The 21,475-nt window shown below is 40.4% G+C and overlaps 1 protein-coding gene across 3 annotated transcripts in view; it reads right to left on the bottom strand.

Moving 5' to 3' along the window:
• The window catches only part of LRCH2 (leucine rich repeats and calponin homology domain containing 2), a 153,120-nt gene that overhangs the window by 45,462 nt on the left and 86,183 nt on the right, over nucleotides 1–21,475 (bottom strand). For all 3 annotated transcript variants that reach the window (XM_089657979.1, XM_089657980.1, XM_089657981.1), the window contains 2 exons: nucleotides 20,284–20,394; nucleotides 10,208–10,252 (listed from right to left, as the gene is read on the bottom strand). In XM_089657979.1, coding sequence (XP_089514105.1) covers nucleotides 10,208–10,252; nucleotides 20,284–20,394 — 156 coding nt within the window. The remainder of the gene's footprint in view (nucleotides 1–10,207; nucleotides 10,253–20,283; nucleotides 20,395–21,475) is intronic.

The raw sequence follows: 21,475 nt of genomic DNA, 5'->3' as shown, positions 1-21,475 counted from the left end.
ACTTACAGGACACGTCTGACCTTTGTCATTGCCAACAAAGGATATATAACAAAGTATTGAGATGAACTTTTGATATTGACCAAATACTTATTTTCCACCATAATTTGCAAATAAATTCTTTCCAAATCAGCCAATGTGATTGTCTGGATTTTTTTTCTCATTTTGTCTCTCATTTTTGAGGTCTACCTATGATGCCAATTACAGGCCTCTCTCATCTTTTTAAGTGGGAAAACTTGCACAATTGGTGGCTGACTAAATACTTTTTTGCCCCACTTTAGATGGGCTGTGATTGGCCCCGTCTGTACATGTGACCAATCACAACTAGCAGCACAGTTGTAAGCAATTAACGGTATGAAAGGAAGCCATTCATTGTTTACAACTGTCATAAGATCTGCTGTAATTGGTCACACTGATCACATGACACTGGCAGCGGGCTGGTGTGTCTATGACATCCTCTCAGAATAATAGGGATACCGCTCAGCCGTCATCTTACAGTAGGCCGGGCGGGAAGGAGTTAAAAAAGGAAAGAGTCTATTGGGGGACACAGAAAGTCAGTTACCTTCCGGTTATACTGCCACCTACAGGAAAACTGGACACAGGCAAAAAATAAATTAAAAAACCTGCAGGGCAGCACAGGGTACCCCCTCCTACTACCAGCATGCCTCTCTTTTGTAGCAAAGCACTACCAACAGCATGGTCATGAGCACAGAGGAGTGGGACCTATGTCCCTCAATGGACTTTAACCACTTGCTGTCAAGCCTAATTCTGACAATTTTCATGTGTAAACACCAGCGTTATGTTGCTAGAAAATTACTTAGAACCCCCAAACATTATATACTTTCTGAAAACAAAATTTTTTCATTATCACTTTTTTTTTTTATTACTATCACAAGGGATGAACAACAGCCCTTATGACAGCATGGGCAGCTTTAGGTCCTCTTTATGGAGTGATCTGGTGTCTATTGCTTCTGGTTTATGATGTCACAGAGGAGGAGAAGGAAAGGAAATTCCCACTACTTTTCACAGTGCTTCTGATGCAACAGATCACATCAATCTCTGGCTCCCTGATCAAACAGAAGAGCCCAGGAAAAGTGGCAGGAGGAGGTACCTCTACCTGTAGAAGTGATAGAGTGACTGTACACACACACACACACACACACACACACTTGAATTTTATCATGTTACAACCAAAAATGTAAATGTATTTTATTGGGATTTTAAGTGATAGGCCAACATAAAGTGGCATGTAATTGTGAAGTGGATGGAAAGTGAAGTGGAAGGAATATGGTTTTCAAAATGTTTTACAAATAAATATGTGAAAAGTGTAGCATGCATTTATATTAATCTCCTTTTACTCTGATACCCCTAACTAAAATCTATTGGAACCAATTGCCTTCAGAAGTCACCTAATTAGTAAATAGTGTCCACCTGTGTTTAATTTAATATCAGTATAAATACAGCTGTTCTGTGAAGCCCTCAGGGATTTCTTAAAAGAACATTAGTGAACAAACAGCATCATGAAGACCAAGGAACACAACAGACAGGTCAGGGATAAAGTTGTGGTGAAGTTTAAAGCAGGGTTAGGTATAAAAAAATATCCCAAGCTTTGAACATCTCACGGAGCACTGTTCAATAAATCATCCGAAAATGGAAAGAGTATGGCACAACTGCAAACCTACCAAGACATGGCCGTCCACCTAAACAGACAGGCCGGACAAGGAGGGCATAAATCAGAGAAGCAGCCAAGAGGCCCATGGTAACTCTGGAGGAACTGCAGAGATCCACAGCTCAGGCGGGAGAATCTGTCCACAGGAAAACTATTAGTCGTGCACTCCAGAAATCTGGACTTTATAGAAGAGTGGCAAGAAGAAAGCCATTGCTGAAAGAAAGCCATAAGAAGTCCCGTTTGCTGTTTGGGAGAAGCCATCTGGGGGACACAGAAAACATGTGGAAGAAGGTGCTCTGGTCAGATGAGACCAAAATTGAACTTTTTGGCCTCAAAGCAAAACGCTATGTGTGGTGGAAAACTAACATTGCACATCACCCTGAACACACCATCCCCACCGTGAAACATGGTGGTGGCAGCATCATGTTGTGGGGATGCTTTTCTTCAGCAGTCACAGGGAAGCTGGTCAGAGTTGATGGGAAGATAGATGGAGCCAAATACAGAGCAATCTTAGAAGAAAACCTGTTCGAGTCTGCAAAAGACTTGAGACTGGGATGGAGGTTCACCTTCCAGCAGAACAACAACTCTAAACATACAGCCAAAGCTACAATGGAATGGTTTAGATTAAAGCATATTCATGCGTTAAAATGGCCCAGTCAAAGCCCAGCCCTAAATTTAATTGAGAATCTGTGGCAAGACTTGGCGACCCCCCTCTGAGGACGTGCAGGAGCACGATACGCGTCAGGAGGAGCCACACCACGCCGTGACGTCACCCCGCCGGAGCATCGTGGAGCACAGGCGGCCATTACAATATACCAGCTGGTCAGTCCTCTTACAGACAACTGTCTGCAACAGTTTTTTTGCACTTCCATATGTGATGCACCTTTTTATTCAATAAAATTTAACCTACTACACTATGGGAGTATCCTTGTTGTCCCCTGGGGGAGTACTCTAGCCTACAGGTCCAGTGTTGAGACGGATCGCCACCTACCACCCAGTCCATTGAGAGGGACAGCACCCACCAGGACCACACAGGCATATCTGAGGGAGAAGGACAACTCATCTGGGTTCCAACAGAAGGAAGACCTCCTACCACCTAAGATCAGGATTAATATACACAAGGCGCATTTAATATGCGCGTCCGGTGAGTGCGCATTTCATTTCCACCTCTACCCGGACAACGAAGTCACCTTTGATTATTCCATTCCATTCTGATTTATTTATATTTATGGGACTGCTCCCTACATTTATTTGAATCTAATTTGACCTATGATACTGTATTTCATCTATTTACTCTATTAGCTACGAGGGCTGCACTTGCTATATACATTATGCGTTAAAATGGCCCAGTCAAAGCCCAGACCTAAATTTAATTGAGAATCTGTGGCAAGACTTGAAACTTGCTGTTCACAGACGCTCTCCATCCAATTTGACAGAACTTGAGCTATTTTGCAAAAAAGAATGGGCAGAAATTTCACTCTCTAGATGTGCAAAGCTGGTAGAGACATCCTCAAAAAGACTTGCAGCTGTAATTGCAGCGAAAGGTGGTTCTACAAAGTATTGACTCAGGGGGCTGAATACAAATGCACACCACACTTTTCACATATTTATTTGTAAACTATTTCAAAAACCATTTATCATTTTTTTCCTTCCACTTCACAATTATGTACCACTTTGTGTTGGTCTATCACATAAAATCCCAGTACAATACATTTATGGTTTTGGTTGTAACAAGACAAAATGTGGAAAATTTCAATGGGTAGGAATACTTTTTCATGGCACTGTGTATGTGTGTGTACACACACACACCAGGTAAAATAGGTATTGAACACATCACCATTTTTCTCAGTAAATATATCTCTAAAGGTGCTATTGACATGAATGTTTCACCACGTCGGAAATAACCCATGCAATCCATAAATACAAAAAAACAAAACAAAACAAAAAATAAGTTCAGAAATTAGGTTATGTGTAAAAAAATGGAATGACACAGTGAAAAAGTATTGAACACACTAACTGACATTTATTGAATACTTCGTACAAATTCTTTTGTTGGTAATGACAGCTTCAAGGTGCTTCCTGTATGGAGAAACTAGTCATATGCATTGCTCAGGTATGATTTTGGCCCATTCTTCCACACAGTCTTCAAATCTTGAAGGTTTTGTGGGCCTCTTCTATGAACTCTGATCTTTAGTTCTTTCCATAGATTTTCTGTGGTGATTTTCTGGGACATTGCAGCAGCTTTATTTTCTCTTTGAAAACCAATTGAGAGCTTCCTTGGCTTTGTGTTTGGGATTATTGTCTTGCCGAAATGTCCACCCTCGTTTCATCTTCATCATCCTGGTAGATGGCAGCAGATTTTTATCAAGAATGCACATTTTTCCATTCATCCTTCCTTCAATGACATGAAGTTTACCAGTACCGTATGCTGAAAAACAGCCCCACATCATGATGTTCCCACCTGCAAACTTCACTGTTGGTATGGAGTTTTTTGGGGTGATGTGCAGTACCATCTGACCTTCAAACATTGTGTATATTATGACAACCAAAGAGTTCAATTTTGGTCTTATCTGACCAGACTATACTCTCCAAGTATTTCACAGGTTTGTCTAAATGTTGAGCAGCAAACTTTAAAGGAGGTTTAACATGCTTTTTTTCTTCAGCAATGGAGTCTAGCATGGTGAGCATGCATACCAGGCCATGGCAGTTGAGTGCATTACTGTTTTCTTTGAATCAATTGTACCTGCCAATTCCAGCTCTTTCTGAAGCTCTTCAAAAGTGGTCCTTGGCTCTTGGTCAACTCTTCTGATAATTTGTTGTATTCCTCTGTCAGAAATCTTGCGGAGGAGCATCTGGTCGTGGCTGGTTTATGGTGAAATGATGTTCTATCAACATCTGGATTATGACCCCAGCAGCGCTCACTGGAACATTCAGAAGTTTAGAAATCCTTCTGTAACCAATGCCATCAGTATGTTTTGCAACGATAAGGTTGGGAAGGTCTTGAGAGAGCTCTTTGCTTTTACCCATCATGAGATGTTTCTTGTGTGACACCTTGGTAATGAGACACCTTTTTATAGGCCATCAATTGAGACTGAACCAGTTGATATTAATTTGCAGTGATGAGGGGCAGGATTGCTAATTACTTATAACTCTCAGCTGGTGTCTTGGCTTTCCATGCCTTTTTGCACCTCACTTTCTCCTAGATTGTAAGCTCGAAAGAGCAGGGCCCTCAATCCCCTCATGTTTTGCATTGTATTGGTATTGTTCTGTCACATGTTCTGTCCCCCTCTGTAATGTACAGCGCTGAGCGAACTATTGGCGCTTTATAAATACTGTATAATAATAATAATGTGTTCAATACTTTTTGCCCGTGTCATTCCATGTTATTACACATAACTTAATTTCTGAACTTATTTGTTTTGGTTTCTTTGTATGTATGAATTGCATGGGTTGTTACTGACATGTGGTGAAAATTACATGTCAATAGCACCTTTAGAAACATAGATCATAAAGACGGGAAGCAGTTAGGACAAAGTCATTCCATATTCAAGATGTCCAAAAGCAGAAGAGGCTTGGGCAACACATCAAACACACACCAACAAGCACAAGAAAACAGAAAACCGGGGACTGCCTGCTGCTCAGTGAGCTATCTGAAGGAGAAATCACCTAAAGCTGACATCATATGAAGCCTGAACATTCAACTGCTAGAACAGTAGAGGACCAGGTGGTAGCCTTGCAAAGGGATTTGAAAAAGTCAAAGATAAGAGGTCTGAGCATTATTTACAGGAATCTCTACGTGCTGTGAAACACACTGGTGATTTACATGCCTTGGTCTGGAAAGGCAGGTTAGAGACATTGAACAACTTTGTGTGCACAGCTGCAAAGCATTCCGACACTTTTATGTTATTATAACTTATGCAGTTCTGAGCACCACCAAATATGAGAGGACATTTGAACATCTGACACTGAGGATTCATCAAGCTAAGCATTTTGGACCTGAAAACTTAGATGTGGGGCACAGCATTGCTTTTAGGTGTGATTTTACACAGAGATGTTTATGAAAGCAGGCACAAAGGTGGCAGTATAACCCAAAGGTTCCTCAATGAACCATAAATATATATACACACACCCACACAGGAAATCAACATACACTATGTGCGAACAGTACCGGAGTTAGGTACCAGGTAACTCATTTTCTAAGAATATATATATATACACACACACACATACATATACACTTTTTTTCCTGTTGCTGCTACAAGCTGCTATATTAAGTTTCAGAGTGATAGCAAGTTATTATTATACAGTATTTATATAGCACCAATAGTGTGCGCAGCGGTTTACAAAATGAAAGTAGACATTACAATACAATTTGGTACAAGAGCTTACAATCTAAGAGTTATATCTACAGGCTGAAATACTGACCATAACCCCGCACATGCCATGTGTTGCAGGGCAAGTATCTCATAAATGTCACTGTAGCAGCCTGGCCTAGTTTATACGACTGTATGGAACCAACACTGTGTGCTACAGTGACCACACATCCTCATGTAAAGGAACTGGGCATTGGTAATGCCTCATGTATTGCCCCATAACATAAAGACTATCTCTACTATAAGAAGGACTACATAGATACAGTAACCTCAGATAAGCAAAACTCTTTATGAGTTATAAGCTTTAGTAAGAAAGGTGAAATATAGAACATTCCTCCAATGGTAGATGACTGGAACTATGTCCTATAACCCTACCAGTTTCAGGCCCAAGGAGTGCAACTGGTAATGCCTGAATATGAGAGATTTTCTGCTGGGTAAAACCTCAGGAGCTAGGCCTCCTGGGCCATCCATGTACACATGCAAGGACAAACACAACTTGAGTATAATCAAAGTGATGTACACTCACCGGCCAGTTATTAGGTACACCTAGATAGTCCTGGGTTGGACCTCCTTTTGCTTTCAGAACTGCCTTATTTCTTCGATTCAACAAGGATGGAAACATTGCTCTGAGATTTTGGTCCATACTGACATGAGTTACTTTTACCTTTCTATCATCTTTAACCGGTCTGTCCATTCTCTTCTGACATCAACAAGGCATTTTTGTCCGCACAACTGCCGCTCACTGGATATCTCTTTTTTGGACCATTGTCTGTAAACCCTAGAGATGGTTGTGCGTAAAAATTCCAGTAGATCAGCAGTTTTTTTAATACTCAGACCAGCCGAACTGGCACCAACAACCATGCCACGGTCAAAGTCACTTAAATCCCCTTTCTTCCCCATTCTGATGCTTGGTTTGAACTTCGGCAAGACATCTTTACCAAATCTAGATGCCTATATGCATTGAGTTGCTGCCATTTGATTGGCTGATTAGCAATTTGTGTTACCAAGCAATTGAACAGGTGTAGCTAATAAAGTGGCCGGTGAATGTATATAGAGTCATGACCAAAAATATTGGCACGCCTGCATGTCCGTCAGATAGCGCACAACTTTGCCCAGAAAATTGTTGCAATTACAAATATTTAGGCATTCTCATGTTTATTTCTTTTGTTTGTACTGGTATGAGACAAAAAAAGTGGTGAAACAAAAAGCCAAATCTGACACATTCCACGTAAAATCCAAAAATGGACTGAACAAAATTATTGGCACCTTGTCAAAATTGTAAGAAATAATTGCATTCCAAGTTTGTGATGCTCCTGTAGTTTGTAATTAAACTCACCTGTATCAACGAACAGGTCCTGACAATATAGAAATCACATTGGCAACCAGTTAAAATGGTGAAAAATAGGCTCCATGCACACTAGTGTTTTTTTAAGCTCCTAGAGGCTGTTAATAGCATTTGTTGTTCTGCTCCTAGAAGCTAAAATAGTGTTATGCTATGTGTCCATGCACACTACTTTAGGCTATTAGTGGTTTTTGAGCATCAGCTTCTAGCAGAAAAAAATTTCTTTTGTAGAGTTTTTTGGAGTGTTTTTCCATAAAAAACAAAACAAAAAAAAACGCTAAACACTCTTAAGCGCTGTCAAAACGCTACTAACAGCTTTTTTCTAGCTTCTTTGTTTTCCTACATGTACTGTAAAAATGCTAATGCTCCTAAACCATTACAAAAACACATTATTACCATTTTTTTAATCCAGCTTTTTTTGAGCTTAGTAGTGTGCAGCCTTATTATAAGCTTACCTGTAGGTAGAAACCATAAAGCAAACTGTATTGCCGTTTTAATACTACATACAGTATTTAATCATACATATTGCATAGTGATTACCCCGAATACTCAAGCAGCCCATTGATTATGCGATTTAAAATAGCTTATATCGAAATCCCTCCTGCAGCGCTATTGTGTTCTCCCGGAAGGGAGCCTTCCGGACCATCAAAAGGCAATTACTGTTAGTAGCTATAGCTGGCAGCAATTGTAAGCAACAAATACATCAGTCTGGTTGTACCCAAATTGATCGATGGATGGACTTGGGCACAACCAGCCTGCCCAGAGATGGATCGACCGAGATTCGATCCATCTATGGCTGGTTTTAGTTATATAGTTACATAGTAAGTCAGGGTGAGAAAAGACAAATCCATCCTATTCAAACAATAGAAAAAAAATACACTGAAGTAAACCTGAGTATCTTTATATAGTCTACTCAAGGTAAGAGACACTGAAAGCTTCTCAGCTCCTAAGGTCTTAATGAGTCCAAGCCTAGTGGTAAATTAAAGCTGCTGAGCACCCTGAGCCTGGAAGTGTAACCAGAGCAATCAAGTACAACACCTGAATGTGTTAACACGCAATCATTAACCAGCTATCACAAGGGATGATGTTCATTCCTTGTGATAGCCATAAAAGGGCTAAAAAAAAATAAATACGCATAAAAGGTGTATGATACGTAGGTCGAACACGCATATGTAAACGATATTCACATCACATCAATGCAATCGTTATAGTAAGAGCAATAAGGCTAGCACCTGACCTCCCATGTAGCTCTAAACTGGTAACCTGTAAAGGCTTTTAAAGTGTTGCCTATGAAAATGTTTAAGTACCATAGCTTGTCGCCATACCATGAGTATGCACAATTATTAAACGTGGCATGTTAAGCATCTATTCGCTTGGCGTAACATCTTTTATAAAACAATTCAGTACTGGATTGTTTTTGTTCATTAAAGTTCATTAAAGTGTTTTTTGCCCAAAAAAAATTGCGTTTGAAAAATCGCGGTTCAAATACTGTGTGACAGAAAAAATTACAACACCCGCCATTTTATTCTCTAGGCCGTGGCTCAAAAAATATATATATAATGTTTGGTAGTTCCAAGTCATTTTCTAGCAAAAAATGTTATATTAACACAAACACAATTTTGTTTATACAGCCCTTGCAGAGCGGTTTAGTCCAGAAGCTTGTTAATAAAATGTTGCAGGATCCACTAATTATTTTCAGCCTAGGGGTGGCTTATTTCCCAAAATCAAGACCCGAAAACTGATTAAATCCCTGCAGACCCCCTTGGAAAAAAAAAAATCGAGTAAGCAGACCCCAATAGCTTGACCCCAATAGCTTTGCGACTGCATAAGTCTAACATAAATGTAAGAAAGAGTTAAGAGGTTGCAAGTTCTATACTTGACTCTCAACTGCTGGCACTCTGCTAGGCAGCATGTGCCTCCAACTTACCACACCAATTATTGTAAGAGGTTCGCAAATACCCATAGCAACCAACACCCAAAAAGAGAACCTCCTCACAATGTGCAAAAGGTGAAGGTAAGTGCAAAGAAGTATCTCAGGCTTACGTTGGAGCTGTCCTGTGTGACAGGATCTGCAGGGCAGGCAGATGGTGTGGATTAGCATGGTCAGCTACATACTGCTCCATTTGCCTCCAACTATAGGGACCTGCACATCTCTGGCACCTCCTCCAGCTGTCCCTGTGCTACGTATGGTGAAAATTCAAAAATGTACATAACGTTCTGCTGTTCCTTGGTCTCTCTTGAGATTGAAAAACACATATTTGCACTCCCCCGTTTTGCATGGAATTGCGTCACTTGGATCGGGACTGTGGCCTAAACGCCATATTGGAAGTTAGGTGGGTACACCACCATTACTCCAAACACTCAATGAGCCATGCAAGTGCCCAGGTCACAACCCCAGGTCAGAAAACAACAGTTTGCTCAGAGCTATGGGATGGTCATGGCCTCCCCGATGGGTGGGAAACCTCAGGCTTACCATAAAAAAAAAAAAAAATCAAGGAGAATGTATATAAATATACTTTTTCCTCCCTGTCTAGGCATAAAAACTGGTATAAAAAACCTGGTGGGATAGGTAGCCGGATAGGAAAGCCCCTGCAAATAGCATGTCAGCCGGAAAGATTTGTGGAAAACAATAAACATCTGATGGTTCCTGTTGGTCTTGAGGAAACAGATAGAACTGAGGCTTGGCGATATGTCTCCATTATTTTTTTTATAAATGTGTTTCCTGTTTCTATGTGGGAGGAGCCTTCTCTCAAGGATGCCTTGGAAGATGACTTGAGAAAGAGGTTTCCTTCTTAAACACAAAGCTTACTACCATAAATGTCTCACCTCATCATTATCGTTTCCACTTGAGCATTTCCGAGAAGACTTGTACTGTAAATATAAACAGAAAAAAAAGGATAAAGTGTTTGATGCTTTGGTAACCATTTTTTTCAGTTTTTTTTCCTGCAAAAAATTAAATATGTAAAATATCATTTGGCCATGGAAAACCACATTACTGCCTATGAAAACTACAAATTCATACTTTTTTTGATTATACTTTATGCTCCTAAAATGTTCAAAAAAGCTACAATAGCAGGAGAGAACCTGTGTGTACTGCAATTACTACGGTCATCTGCACCACCAAGTCACTTTATCCAGCAGTGTACTCGCATACATTTTACTTTTTTCAAATCTGTACAACTACCAATAACAGATTTTTTTTTTGTTATTTGGAAACAGCTCCAGTTTTAATATGCCAGCCATCCCGGCTAAAACAATAGAGAGCTTGTTTAGACTGGGTGTATTCTCAGTTAAAGGCGTGTACATCACTCATTTAATTGAGTCGTGTTAACTTTGTAAGCCAGAGAAGAATTCTCTGCGTGCCTCTCTGATCTTGGTTTTACTTTGCACAGAGCAGCTCAAGCTTTGTCCTCAACTAAGCCCTGGCACCTATTGCATCCAGATCAGAGTGCTTGTTTTTGCCACTAAGTCTGACAGGTTTGATTTAAAGTGGTTGTAAACTTCAAACATGAAATATAAACAAGGCACATTCCTCGCACTTCAGAGTACTGTCATTCCTGTCTCCGGCTTTATTCCTGTGCTATAAGCATGACTCACTTCTGATGCGTTTTTCTGACACCAAAATAAAAATGGTGGCAGGGGAGTGCACAACAAGTGATTAACATGCCTCAGCTCCGTTCCTGTGTGCTGTGTGAAGGGGGGGGGGGTGTCTTTCCCTCCAATTAGCTCTCAGAGTACACGAGCGATGAAACTTCAGCTCGCGGTACCCTGCTTCTCAGAGCTGAGAGATGCTGTGGAATGTCTGCACTTTGAATAAATGTAGGAGAAATATGGCAGTAGATAAACAGGTACAACGTATGTATGAGGAAGTGTTTCACCTCTGTGTTATCACCTGAGGCCAGTCACTTCACTGGGTATACACAAGGGTTTACAACCACTTTATAACACTCCCATAATAAAAGCAAAGCATAAAGGATTATAAAGTAGCAGTAAAGGTCAAACGCTGCACCCAAAAAGTCTACTGCATGCTTTAATAAAATAATTTGAGCTGCTCTTATGCTGCTATGGGGGAAGTGAAATTGGTTAAGAGTCTTTAAATTCTCGGGATAGGAGATAAAATGTTCTTACGTAGGTGTCCGTTTATGACACAGAGAATAGCTGCGATTGAGAGGATCGCAGCTACTCTCTGGTCATTCGCAGTTTATGACACTCAGGAGATCAGCGAGGAGCGATGTCAGCCCTTCACTGGAGATCTGTGTTCTCCCTCCAGATTCTCCAGCCCAGAGCTGGAGAATCTGAGGAACCGCAAACTAAGCAGCGATAATTTACCTCTGCTTAGTAAACTGATCTCTTACTGTAATCTCGTGAGATTAGTAAAAGCAGCCGTTTTCCACCGTTTGTAGATCGTTCTCCCTTTGTTTGGAGAACTGATCTACACCGCTTCATAAAAGGCATTCACAGGAGAACTGTGTTCTCCGAGAATGCCGGAGAACTGAGCAGCGATCATTTACCGCTGGTTCATAAACGGACACCATAGTACCAAAAGAATTCAGGTGCTTACAGAACACTCTTATTTGTGAGGGCACCTATGAGGTCTTGGCTGTTCACCCATGTAAATCTTCATTTGTTTTTTTACCACATATGTAGGTTAAATGAGAGGTAATCTGTAAACCCAACATTGTAATAATTATAGCCATATAGTGAAGTAAACCTTTACATACAGTACATGCTAGTTCCCTACTTGCAGTTATAGAACTTTTGTCTAATAATTTTGTCATTCAGTAACAGTTTATTTCATATCTAAATTTTATTGAAAACAAGATAATCTTAGAGAGACTACTAGATCAAAAAACATCCCTGTATTCCACATTACTGCTGAAATTTGTCTTTAGAATGCAATAAAACTATACAGCACACACAAAACATACACTTGAAAAGGCAAAAATGGCAGTTTTCAACTACATGAACTTCAGTGCCATCTTGAGGTAGATTATAGTTACAGCTTGCACATTGTATCACATTATTTTCAATATCAACTAAAAATAAACTTTGAAAAAAAGGTATCAGTTAACTATGGAAGCAGCCATTCCACTTCCAAATATTGTTGGGATCTCCATCTCCAACAGTAAATGGATACTGTTTCATAGGACTCCACAAAAGGAATGGGGGTGGATAGACCAGAAATATGTTAAAATGTTTGTTATAACAACTTTATCTAATGGCTATTATCTTTAAACCCAAATTTCTTCTAAATATGATGGCTGCTATGGCTGACCTGTTTTTCTCTTTCTTCACTTCTTGGTGACTTCACTGCCCTGAGAAAATGGGAATTTTGACACACCTGTAAATTCCATATCTTGTACAGTGCAGGACACAGGATCTGTAGTCAAAGAACATGTTTTGAATGCGGCCACCTTCAAAATTGGACAAGGTTTAGCTGAGAACACCCCACAATGCTTCCTCACAACACTTCCCACTCTGTGGGACTTCCGTTTTTCAGCAAGCAATAAGGAGAACCAGAATGGGGGGAGAGACCCATGTCCTATACGGTACGCCAAGATATTGAATTTGCAGGTAAGCCAAACTTCTCATCATCTCAATCATAGAGTACAGGACACAAAATCTGTAGTACGAGTAGACCATGGGACTTCCCAAGGAATAAACTGAGGGTTGGGCAACAACATAACTATGGCAAACAAGCCCACAAGAAAACAAAGATCAACAGACCTGAAAACACTCAGCTGAGAACTTGAAGTCCCTTGTGCCTGAAACTTGCATCAGCTGAGGCTTGAAGATCCATCCAGTAAAACTTTGAGAAGATATGAACAGAGAACAAGATGGCTGCTGTGTAGACCTACAAAATTAAAGCTTAATGCTGAAAGGTCCAAGAAATCTGGCGGATTTTGCTCTGATGAAAGGGAACCTTCCATTTAGGGCATATGCTTGGAAATTGGCTGCCTAAGCCACCTAGTAAACCTTCTTGGGACCCTCAAGGAAGAATTAGTCTTTTTGAAGGAAGATGTTGCAGCATGGTAAACCCTAACTGTTCATACCACATCCACACAATGGAATCGTTGGGGCAGGATAGAGGGAAGGGAGGATAATATCCTCAGTGAGGTAAAAGGAAAAGATCACTTTGGGGAAGAAGAAGGATCTGGGTCCCAGGACTAAGAATCACTACGCAAGATAAAAAAAAGAAACAGGCCAACTAACTGGTGAGATCTTTCAAGGGATCATTCCGAAATGGTTCAAAGAGAGGTCTTGGAAGAACCCAAAGAACCAGATTTAGATCCTAGAAAGACATAGGAAGTTCAATGGCAGACCTTACAAGAAAGGGATTTTCTCACTTTGAGCAAGGTAGGAATTAGCAGTCCTCCTATCCTTTAACCTGTCCATTATCATCTTGAATTTGGAGGGGTGCTGTGTTGCGCTAGGGGTGCTGTGTTGTGTTCAAGGACGCTGTGTTGTTAGGGGTGAGGTGTGCTTTAGGAGCATTGTGTTGTGTTAGGGGCACTGTGTTGTGTCAGGAGACACAGTGTTTTGTTAACGGGCGCTGTGATGTAAAGGGGGGCAGTGATGTGAAGTGGAACTGAGGACACTGTGGGACTTCTTTAAAGAGGGGACTACAGCGTGAAAGGTACGCTAAAGATCATAATGTAGCAAGGGACTGTGATGTGTTATATATTTATATTATCACTTATATGGTTGCCTTAGTTGCAACATTTGAGTGCGGCAATTTATTTATAATATTTGTGTACAATTGACCTGATTGTCTGCCAGCAGCTTTTTTCATTTATTCACTATTTGCGCAGCTTTTTTTGTTTCTTTCTGTTCAAACCATTCTTAAGCCTGAAGAATAGAAAGGCCAGATTAGATTTTGCCAAAAAACATCTAAAAAAGGTAGACCAGTTCTGGAAAAGCATTCTTGGAAAGATGAAACTAAGATTAATCTGTACCAGAATGACGGGAAGAAAAAAGTGTGGAGAAGGCTTGAAACAGCTCATGATCCAAAGCACACAACGTCATCTGTAAAGCATGGTGGAGGCAGAGTGATGGCATGGGCATGCATGGCTTTCAGTGGCACTGGGTTATTGGTGTTCATTGATGATGTGACAAAAGACAGAAGCAGCCGGATGAATTCTGCAGTGTTTAGAGATATACAGTGGGGCAAAAAAGTATTTAGTCAGCCACCAATTGTACAAGTTCTCCTACTTAAAAAGATGAGAGGCATGTAATTGGCATCATAGGTAGACCTCAACTATGAGAGACAAAATGAGAAAAAAAATCCAGACAATCACATTGGCTGATTTGGAAAGAATTTATTTGCAAATTATGGTGGAAAATAAGTATTTGGTCACCTACAAACAAGCAAGATTTCTGGCTCTCACAGACCTGTACCGTCTTCTTTAAAAGGCTCCTCTGTCCTGCACTCATTACCTGTATCAATGGCACCTGTTTGAACTTGTTATCAGTATAAAAGACACCTGTCCACAACCTCAAACAGTCACACTCCAAACTCCACTATGGTGAAGACCAACGAGCTGTCGAACGACACCAGAAACAAAATTGTAGACCTGCACCAGGCTGGGAAGACTGAATCTGCAATAGGCAAGCAGCTTGGTGTGAACAAATCAACTGTGGGAGCAATAATTAGAAAATGGAAGACATACAAGACCACTGATAATCTCCCTCGATCTGGGGCTCCACACAAGATCTCACCCCGTGGGGTCAAAATGATCACAAGAACGGTGAGCAAAAATCCCAGGACCACACGGGGGGACCTAGTGAATGACCTGCAGAGAGCTGGGACCAACGTAACAAAGGCTACCATCAGTAACACACTACGCCGCCAGGGACTCAGATCCTGCAGTGCCAGACGTGTCCCCCTGCTTAAGCCAGTACATGTTCGGGCCCATCTGAAGTTTGCTAGAGAGCATTTGGATGATCCAGAAGAGGATTGGGAGAATGTCATATGGTCAGATGAAACTAAAATAGAACTGTTTGGTAGAAACACAACTCGTCGTGTTTGGAGGAGAGAGAATGCTGAGTTGCATCCAAAGAACACCATGCCTACTGTGAAGCATGGGGGTGGCAACATCATGCTTTGGGGCTGTTTCTCCGCAAAGGGCCCAGGACGACTGATCCATGTACAGGACAGAATGAATGGGGCCATGTATTGTGAGATTTTGAGTGCAAACCTCCTTCCATCAGCAACGGCATTGAAGATGAAACGTGGCTGGGTCTTCCAACATGACAATGATCCCAAACATACCGCCCGGGCAACGAAGGAGTGGCTTCATAAGAAACATTTCAAGGTCCTGGAGTGGCCTAGCCAGTTTCCAGATCTCAACCCCGTAGAAAACCTTTGAAGGGAGTTGAAAGTCCGTGTTGCCCAGCGACAGCCCCAAAACATCACTGCTCTAGAGGAGATCTGCATGGAGGAATGGGCCAACATACCAGCAACAGTGTGTACCAACCTTGTGAAGACTTACAGGAAATGTTTGACCTCTGTCATTGCCAACAAAGGATATATAACAAAGTATTGAGATTAACTTTTGATATTGACCAAATACTTATTTTCCACCATAATTTGCAATTAAATTCTTTCCAAATCAGCCAATGTGATTGTCTGGATTTTTTTTCTCATTTTGTCTCTCATAGTTGAGGTCTACCTATGATGCCAATTACAGGCCTCTCATCTTTTTAAGTAGGAGAACTTGCACAATTGGTGGCTGACTAAATACTTTTTTGCCCCACTGTACTGTCAGCCCAGATTCAGCCAAATGCAGCACAGTTGATTGGACGGCGCTTCACAGTACAGATGGACAATGATCCAAAACACACTGCAAAAGCAACCCAGGAGCTTTTGAAAGAAAAGTAGTGGAAAATTCTGCAATGGCCGAGTCAATCACCTGATCTCAACCCAATTGAGCATGAATTTAACTTGCTGAAGGCAAAACTAAAAAGGTAGAAAGACCCACAAACAAAGAACAACTGAAGACAGCTGCAGTAAGAGCCTGGCAAAGCACCAGAAAGGAGGAAACCCAGTCTTTGGTAACATCCATGGGTTCCAGACTTCAGTCAGTCATTGCCAGTAAAAGATTTACAACAAAATATTAAAAATGAACATTTTATTTATGATTATATTCATTTTTCCAATTACACTTGAGTCCCTGAAAATGGAGGGACTGTGTATAAAAATGGTTGCAGTTCCTAAAATGTGTACTTGATATTTATGTTCAACCCCTTGAATTAAACCTGAAAGTCTGCTCTTCAAATTCATTTGGATTGTTTCATTTTAATTTATTCTGGTGGCATACAAAGCCAAAAGTATGAAAATTGTTCCTGTGTCCAAATACATATGGACCTAACTGTATATGTGCTCCTACTATGGAATCTCTGGAAATACAGAGTTAGGACTGCAGTAGATACAGAGATCCCTTGGCATGGGTACTGCAGCTTACACATACACACTGACTTGATCTGGTCAGTTACGTAGCAGACGGGGTTGGTAATCAGTTTCAGCTGCTTTGATGTTAATGAAATTAACAACAGGTGCACTAGATGGACAACAATGAGACAACCCCCAAAACATGAATGCTTTTACAGGTGGAGGACACTGACATTTTTTCCCTACTCACCTTTCTGTTTTTTAACTAGTTTTGCACTTGGCTATGGTCAATGTCACTACTGGTAGCATGAGGCAATACCTGGACCCTACAGAGGTTGCACTGGCAGTCCAACTTCTCCAGGATGGCACAACAATACATGCCATTGCCAGAAAGTTCGCTGCATCTCCCAGCACAGCCTCAAGAGCATGGAGGAGATTCCAGGAGACAGGCAGTTACTCTAGGAGAGCTGGACAGGGTCATAGAAGGTCCTTAACCCATCAGCAGGACCGGTATCTGCTCCTTTGTGCAAGGAGGAACAGGATGAGCACTGCCAAAATCCTACAAAATGACCTCCAGCAGGCCACTGATGTCAATGTCTCTGACCAAACAATCAGAAACAGACTTCATGAGGGTGGCCTGAGGGCCTGACGTACTCTAGTGGGCCCTGTGCTCACTGCCCGGCACCATACAGCTCGATTGGCAGGTCCACCACTGGCACCCTGTGCTTTTCACAGATGAGAGCAGGTTCACCCTGAGCACATGTGACAGACGTGAAAGGACAATTGAAGCCATGGAGAACATTGCGCTGCTTGTAACACTGTTCATCATGACCCTTTAGGTGGTGGGTCAGTGATGGTCTGGGGAGGCATATCCATGGAGGGACGCACAGACCTTCATAGGCTAGACAATGGCACCCTGACTGCCATTAGGTATCAGGATGAAATCCTTGGACCCATTGTCAGACCCTACACGAGAGTATGGAGGCAGTTGCTGGAGGATGAAGGAAATTATACCACTGAATGGCCCCACATTCGCCTGACCTAAATCTAATAGAACACCTCTGGGATATCATGTTTCAGTCCATCCGACACTGAAAGGTTGCACCTCAGACTGTCCAGGAGCTCAGTGATACCCTGGTCCAGATCTGGGAGGAAATACCCCCGGGCACCATCTATCATCTCATTAGGAGCATGCCCCAACGTTGTAAGGCATGCATACAAGCATGTGGGGGCCATACCAACTACTGAGCACCATTTTGAGTTGCTGCAATGAAATGTCAGCAAAATGGACTAGCCTAATAAAAGTGATGCTCGTGAGCTAAAATGTGATATTCTCTCTATTACGTGCAACAATCTTATAAAGATGTGAATCTTAACAATTGTTAATAAAATTGTGATGCATCAACACTAAACACATACTCATATTTTGTGTAAAAAAGTATAAAGTAATATCTGAAATGTGTCGCGCTTCACACTTTGTATTAAATCAATAATAAAATTGTGACACACAATAATATAAGCGTGACAAAACTGTGCTCTTCAAACAGTGCAATATTTTGTGCAAAAACGCATATAAATATATAAAAAATATAATCGTAAAATTAATATGAAGTCCACTCTGTGCTTCCAATCTTGCTAGTGTCTATAAAAATAATGTGCCGTGCCACACTCCCGGTGCTCAAGGGTAGATGTACGCTCACCTTACCAATTAGCCAGACTAAGTGGCTAATATCGCTTTTTGTCCCATCAGGACTCAAAGGTGTTTTCCATGTTGAATGCTTGTTTCCCAAATTCAAATGGATATGCTTGTGTTACCGCCTTTCTCCCACCAGGGGTCTCCCTCACTCCTTTTCTATCCACACTAAACCTCGGTGGATGGATGAGGTGAATCTGTGTATGGCTTCCACCTCCCGGTATTGTGGAATATCATAGAAAGAGGAATAACAATAGTGCCTTATCCTTTAAAATTTAGTTGCTTTTTATTAAAGAAAAGAATTCCGCACTCACATGTTAAAGTGCTGTTTCAAACGAATATCGTATGCTCAGGTCCTCAGTTTGTATTTGCCGCTAACCGCATCAGCGTTGTGACATCAGAGCCCCTCCCCTACGCATTACGCCACAGGGTCACGTGGCTTCAGCAGGGGGAATCAATTGTTATTTTATTTTTAATATTATTTTTATAGACACTAGCAAGATTGGAAGCACAGAGTGGACTTCATATTAATTTTACGATTATATTTTTTATATATTTATATGCGTTTTTGCACAAAATATTGCACTGTTTGAAGAGCACAGTTTTGTCACGCTTATATTATTGTGTGTCACAAGTTATTTATTGATTTAATACAAAAGTGTGAAGCGCGACACATTTTAGATATTACTTTAAAATGGACTAGCCTGCTGTATTAATTTTTCACTTTGATTTTTGGGGTGTCTTTGAATTCAGTCCTCTGTAGGTTGATCATTTTAAATTTCAATCAAACAATTGTGCATCCTTACATTCCTAACACATTACCCAATTCATACTACTATAGATATCCAGAATGATATTTTCCATATTGAGATCTGATGTGTTTTCAAAGTGTTCCTTTAATTTTTTGAGCAGTGTATATGTACAGTATATGTATATAATATAGTGTTTCCAGGCCAATACTGCCATCTAGTGATATGTCTGTTAAAATGCAACTGAGGTTCATGAGAAAAAGGGTGTGAGGATACTAGCCACAACCTTGTGTCATGGAATTGTGGATTCTACAAAACAAAGAAAAAAAAAAAGTTAGACTGTGGGAGTTAGGTGTCATTTACAGTGATGCTGAATGCCAGTTGAATCAGTCAAAATCAATTCATTTACAGGACAACAGCATTGCCACTGTAAAAGGTGACCACCTGCAGCTGCCACTGTGCATTACAGTAAAATAGTAAACATATATATATATACAAAATAGGATAAAAAATTAAGACTAAAACAACAACAAAACAAATTGTCTAATTGTCATCTCATAATACAAATCATGAGCAAACATGTTAACACCCTATATATAAAAGCATTATAGGCCTGTAAAAAGATTTTGGTAGGTGAATTATAGAGGTATTGTCAAATTAACCAATGCTACTAAATTTGGTCCTGGCATCTAGGTTTCAGTGGCCTCTGGTCAAGAAAGGGTTAAAGTGAGTGTCACCAATGATGCAGTGGTGTTTTCAACATGCAGACATAGGAACTGAAGGTCGCTTTTAAAAGAAAAGCTTTGTAAAAATTTGCTTTACAAATGGATCTATATACTGTTTAGAAGCCAAAGACATAAAAATATACATGGACTGCTTTTCAAGGACAGTGATACATTGATCAGCTTTGTGTGGGAATACAAAGAGCGTGCAAAGTCAAAAGGGTTATACAGAAAAAAAAAAAAACAGCAAGTTAAGAGAGCAGCAATAACTAGAAAAATGTAAGGGAAAAAAAAAGAATTTTAATGTAAGCAGCATGTTAAAAACACTGTATTACATATTCAAATACCTTGAAATATTCCTTCCTTGTCTGCTTAGACCTTCGCCTTTCTTCTGTCTGCCACACTGCACTCTCTGCTACTGGCCAGCCTCGCTCATTACTTCTATCCTTTTCTCCTCCCTGCAGAAATAGACAAGAATGGGATATCAATGAGAAAAAGACTATGCAAAGTAAATATATTTCGCTTTAGTCACAGAGGCTGTAATGGAGCCGATGTAGAAAAAAAAAAACGCAAAAGTGCAGCCACTATCCACAGAAGCCAATCTGATTCCTTTCTTTATATAAAGTATTAAAACTGAATATCTGATATGGGCAAATTTACATCTGCAGATAAAATTAGGAAATGCACATAGATGTCTTAAAACGCATGGACTTAAACTTTGGTGACAAAAAAAAGATTAAAAAGGCCCACTAAGTGACAACAGGCCATCTTGCTTTTGCAACATAGATGGTCTGCCCAATGTTTCCATTCTTCATACACCCCTGAATCACACATGCACAGTTAAAACTTGTTTTCTTAATTTTGTAAGTCTGAAGATCCTTAAACAACTCTATCACACCAAATTTTTAAAAAAAAAGAGAAAATACAACAAAATAATTTGCACAGCGGCTGGCAATAACAAGAAAGGGTCAGACATGATGCAATCAAAATGTTATTCACAGTCACTAGGTTAACAGAAAGTGAAGCAAAAAAAAAAAAAGGGGCTTTTGAACACCAACTATTTTCCACATTTTAGTTGTTCCTTTATCTGAATAATTTCCCTGTCTGTAATAATCACAGCAATTAACATACAATATGTTCAGAATAGTGGTCCTTTATGGCATTCTAATTGAACATGATAAGGCTTAGTTCACAAATCAGTGTAGCTACACCCCTGGTGTACCTAAAAGAAATTTACAAATGGTAAAGTGCTTCTAAGAATACCTCTCTCAATTAGAAAAAACACAGGGTGAATATATGGTTCTATTTATTCAATGGCCGTTTATACACACATGTGCAGGTTAAAAGAGAAGTTCGTGAATACAAAAAAAAACAAAAAAACACATTAATACTCACCTAAGAGGATGCTGCATCGGGCTCCTAGACCTTTCTAAGGCGAAGAACAGAGTGATCAAAGACCACTGATTTCTCAGTTCTAAGTCTTCCCCGAGTAGAGAGTCAGGAACTGTCAGTCCCAGCTCTCTGCTTGCCCTTCTAGTG

This window comes from Staurois parvus, unplaced genomic scaffold, assembly GCF_062004578.1.
Source record: "Staurois parvus isolate SC_StPar_1 unplaced genomic scaffold, SC_StPar_1.0 ptg001045l, whole genome shotgun sequence".
NCBI lineage: Eukaryota > Metazoa > Chordata > Amphibia > Anura > Ranidae > Staurois > Staurois parvus.
The sequence above is the reverse complement of the archived record's forward strand: the minus strand, read 5'-3'. Positions and strand labels throughout refer to the sequence as shown.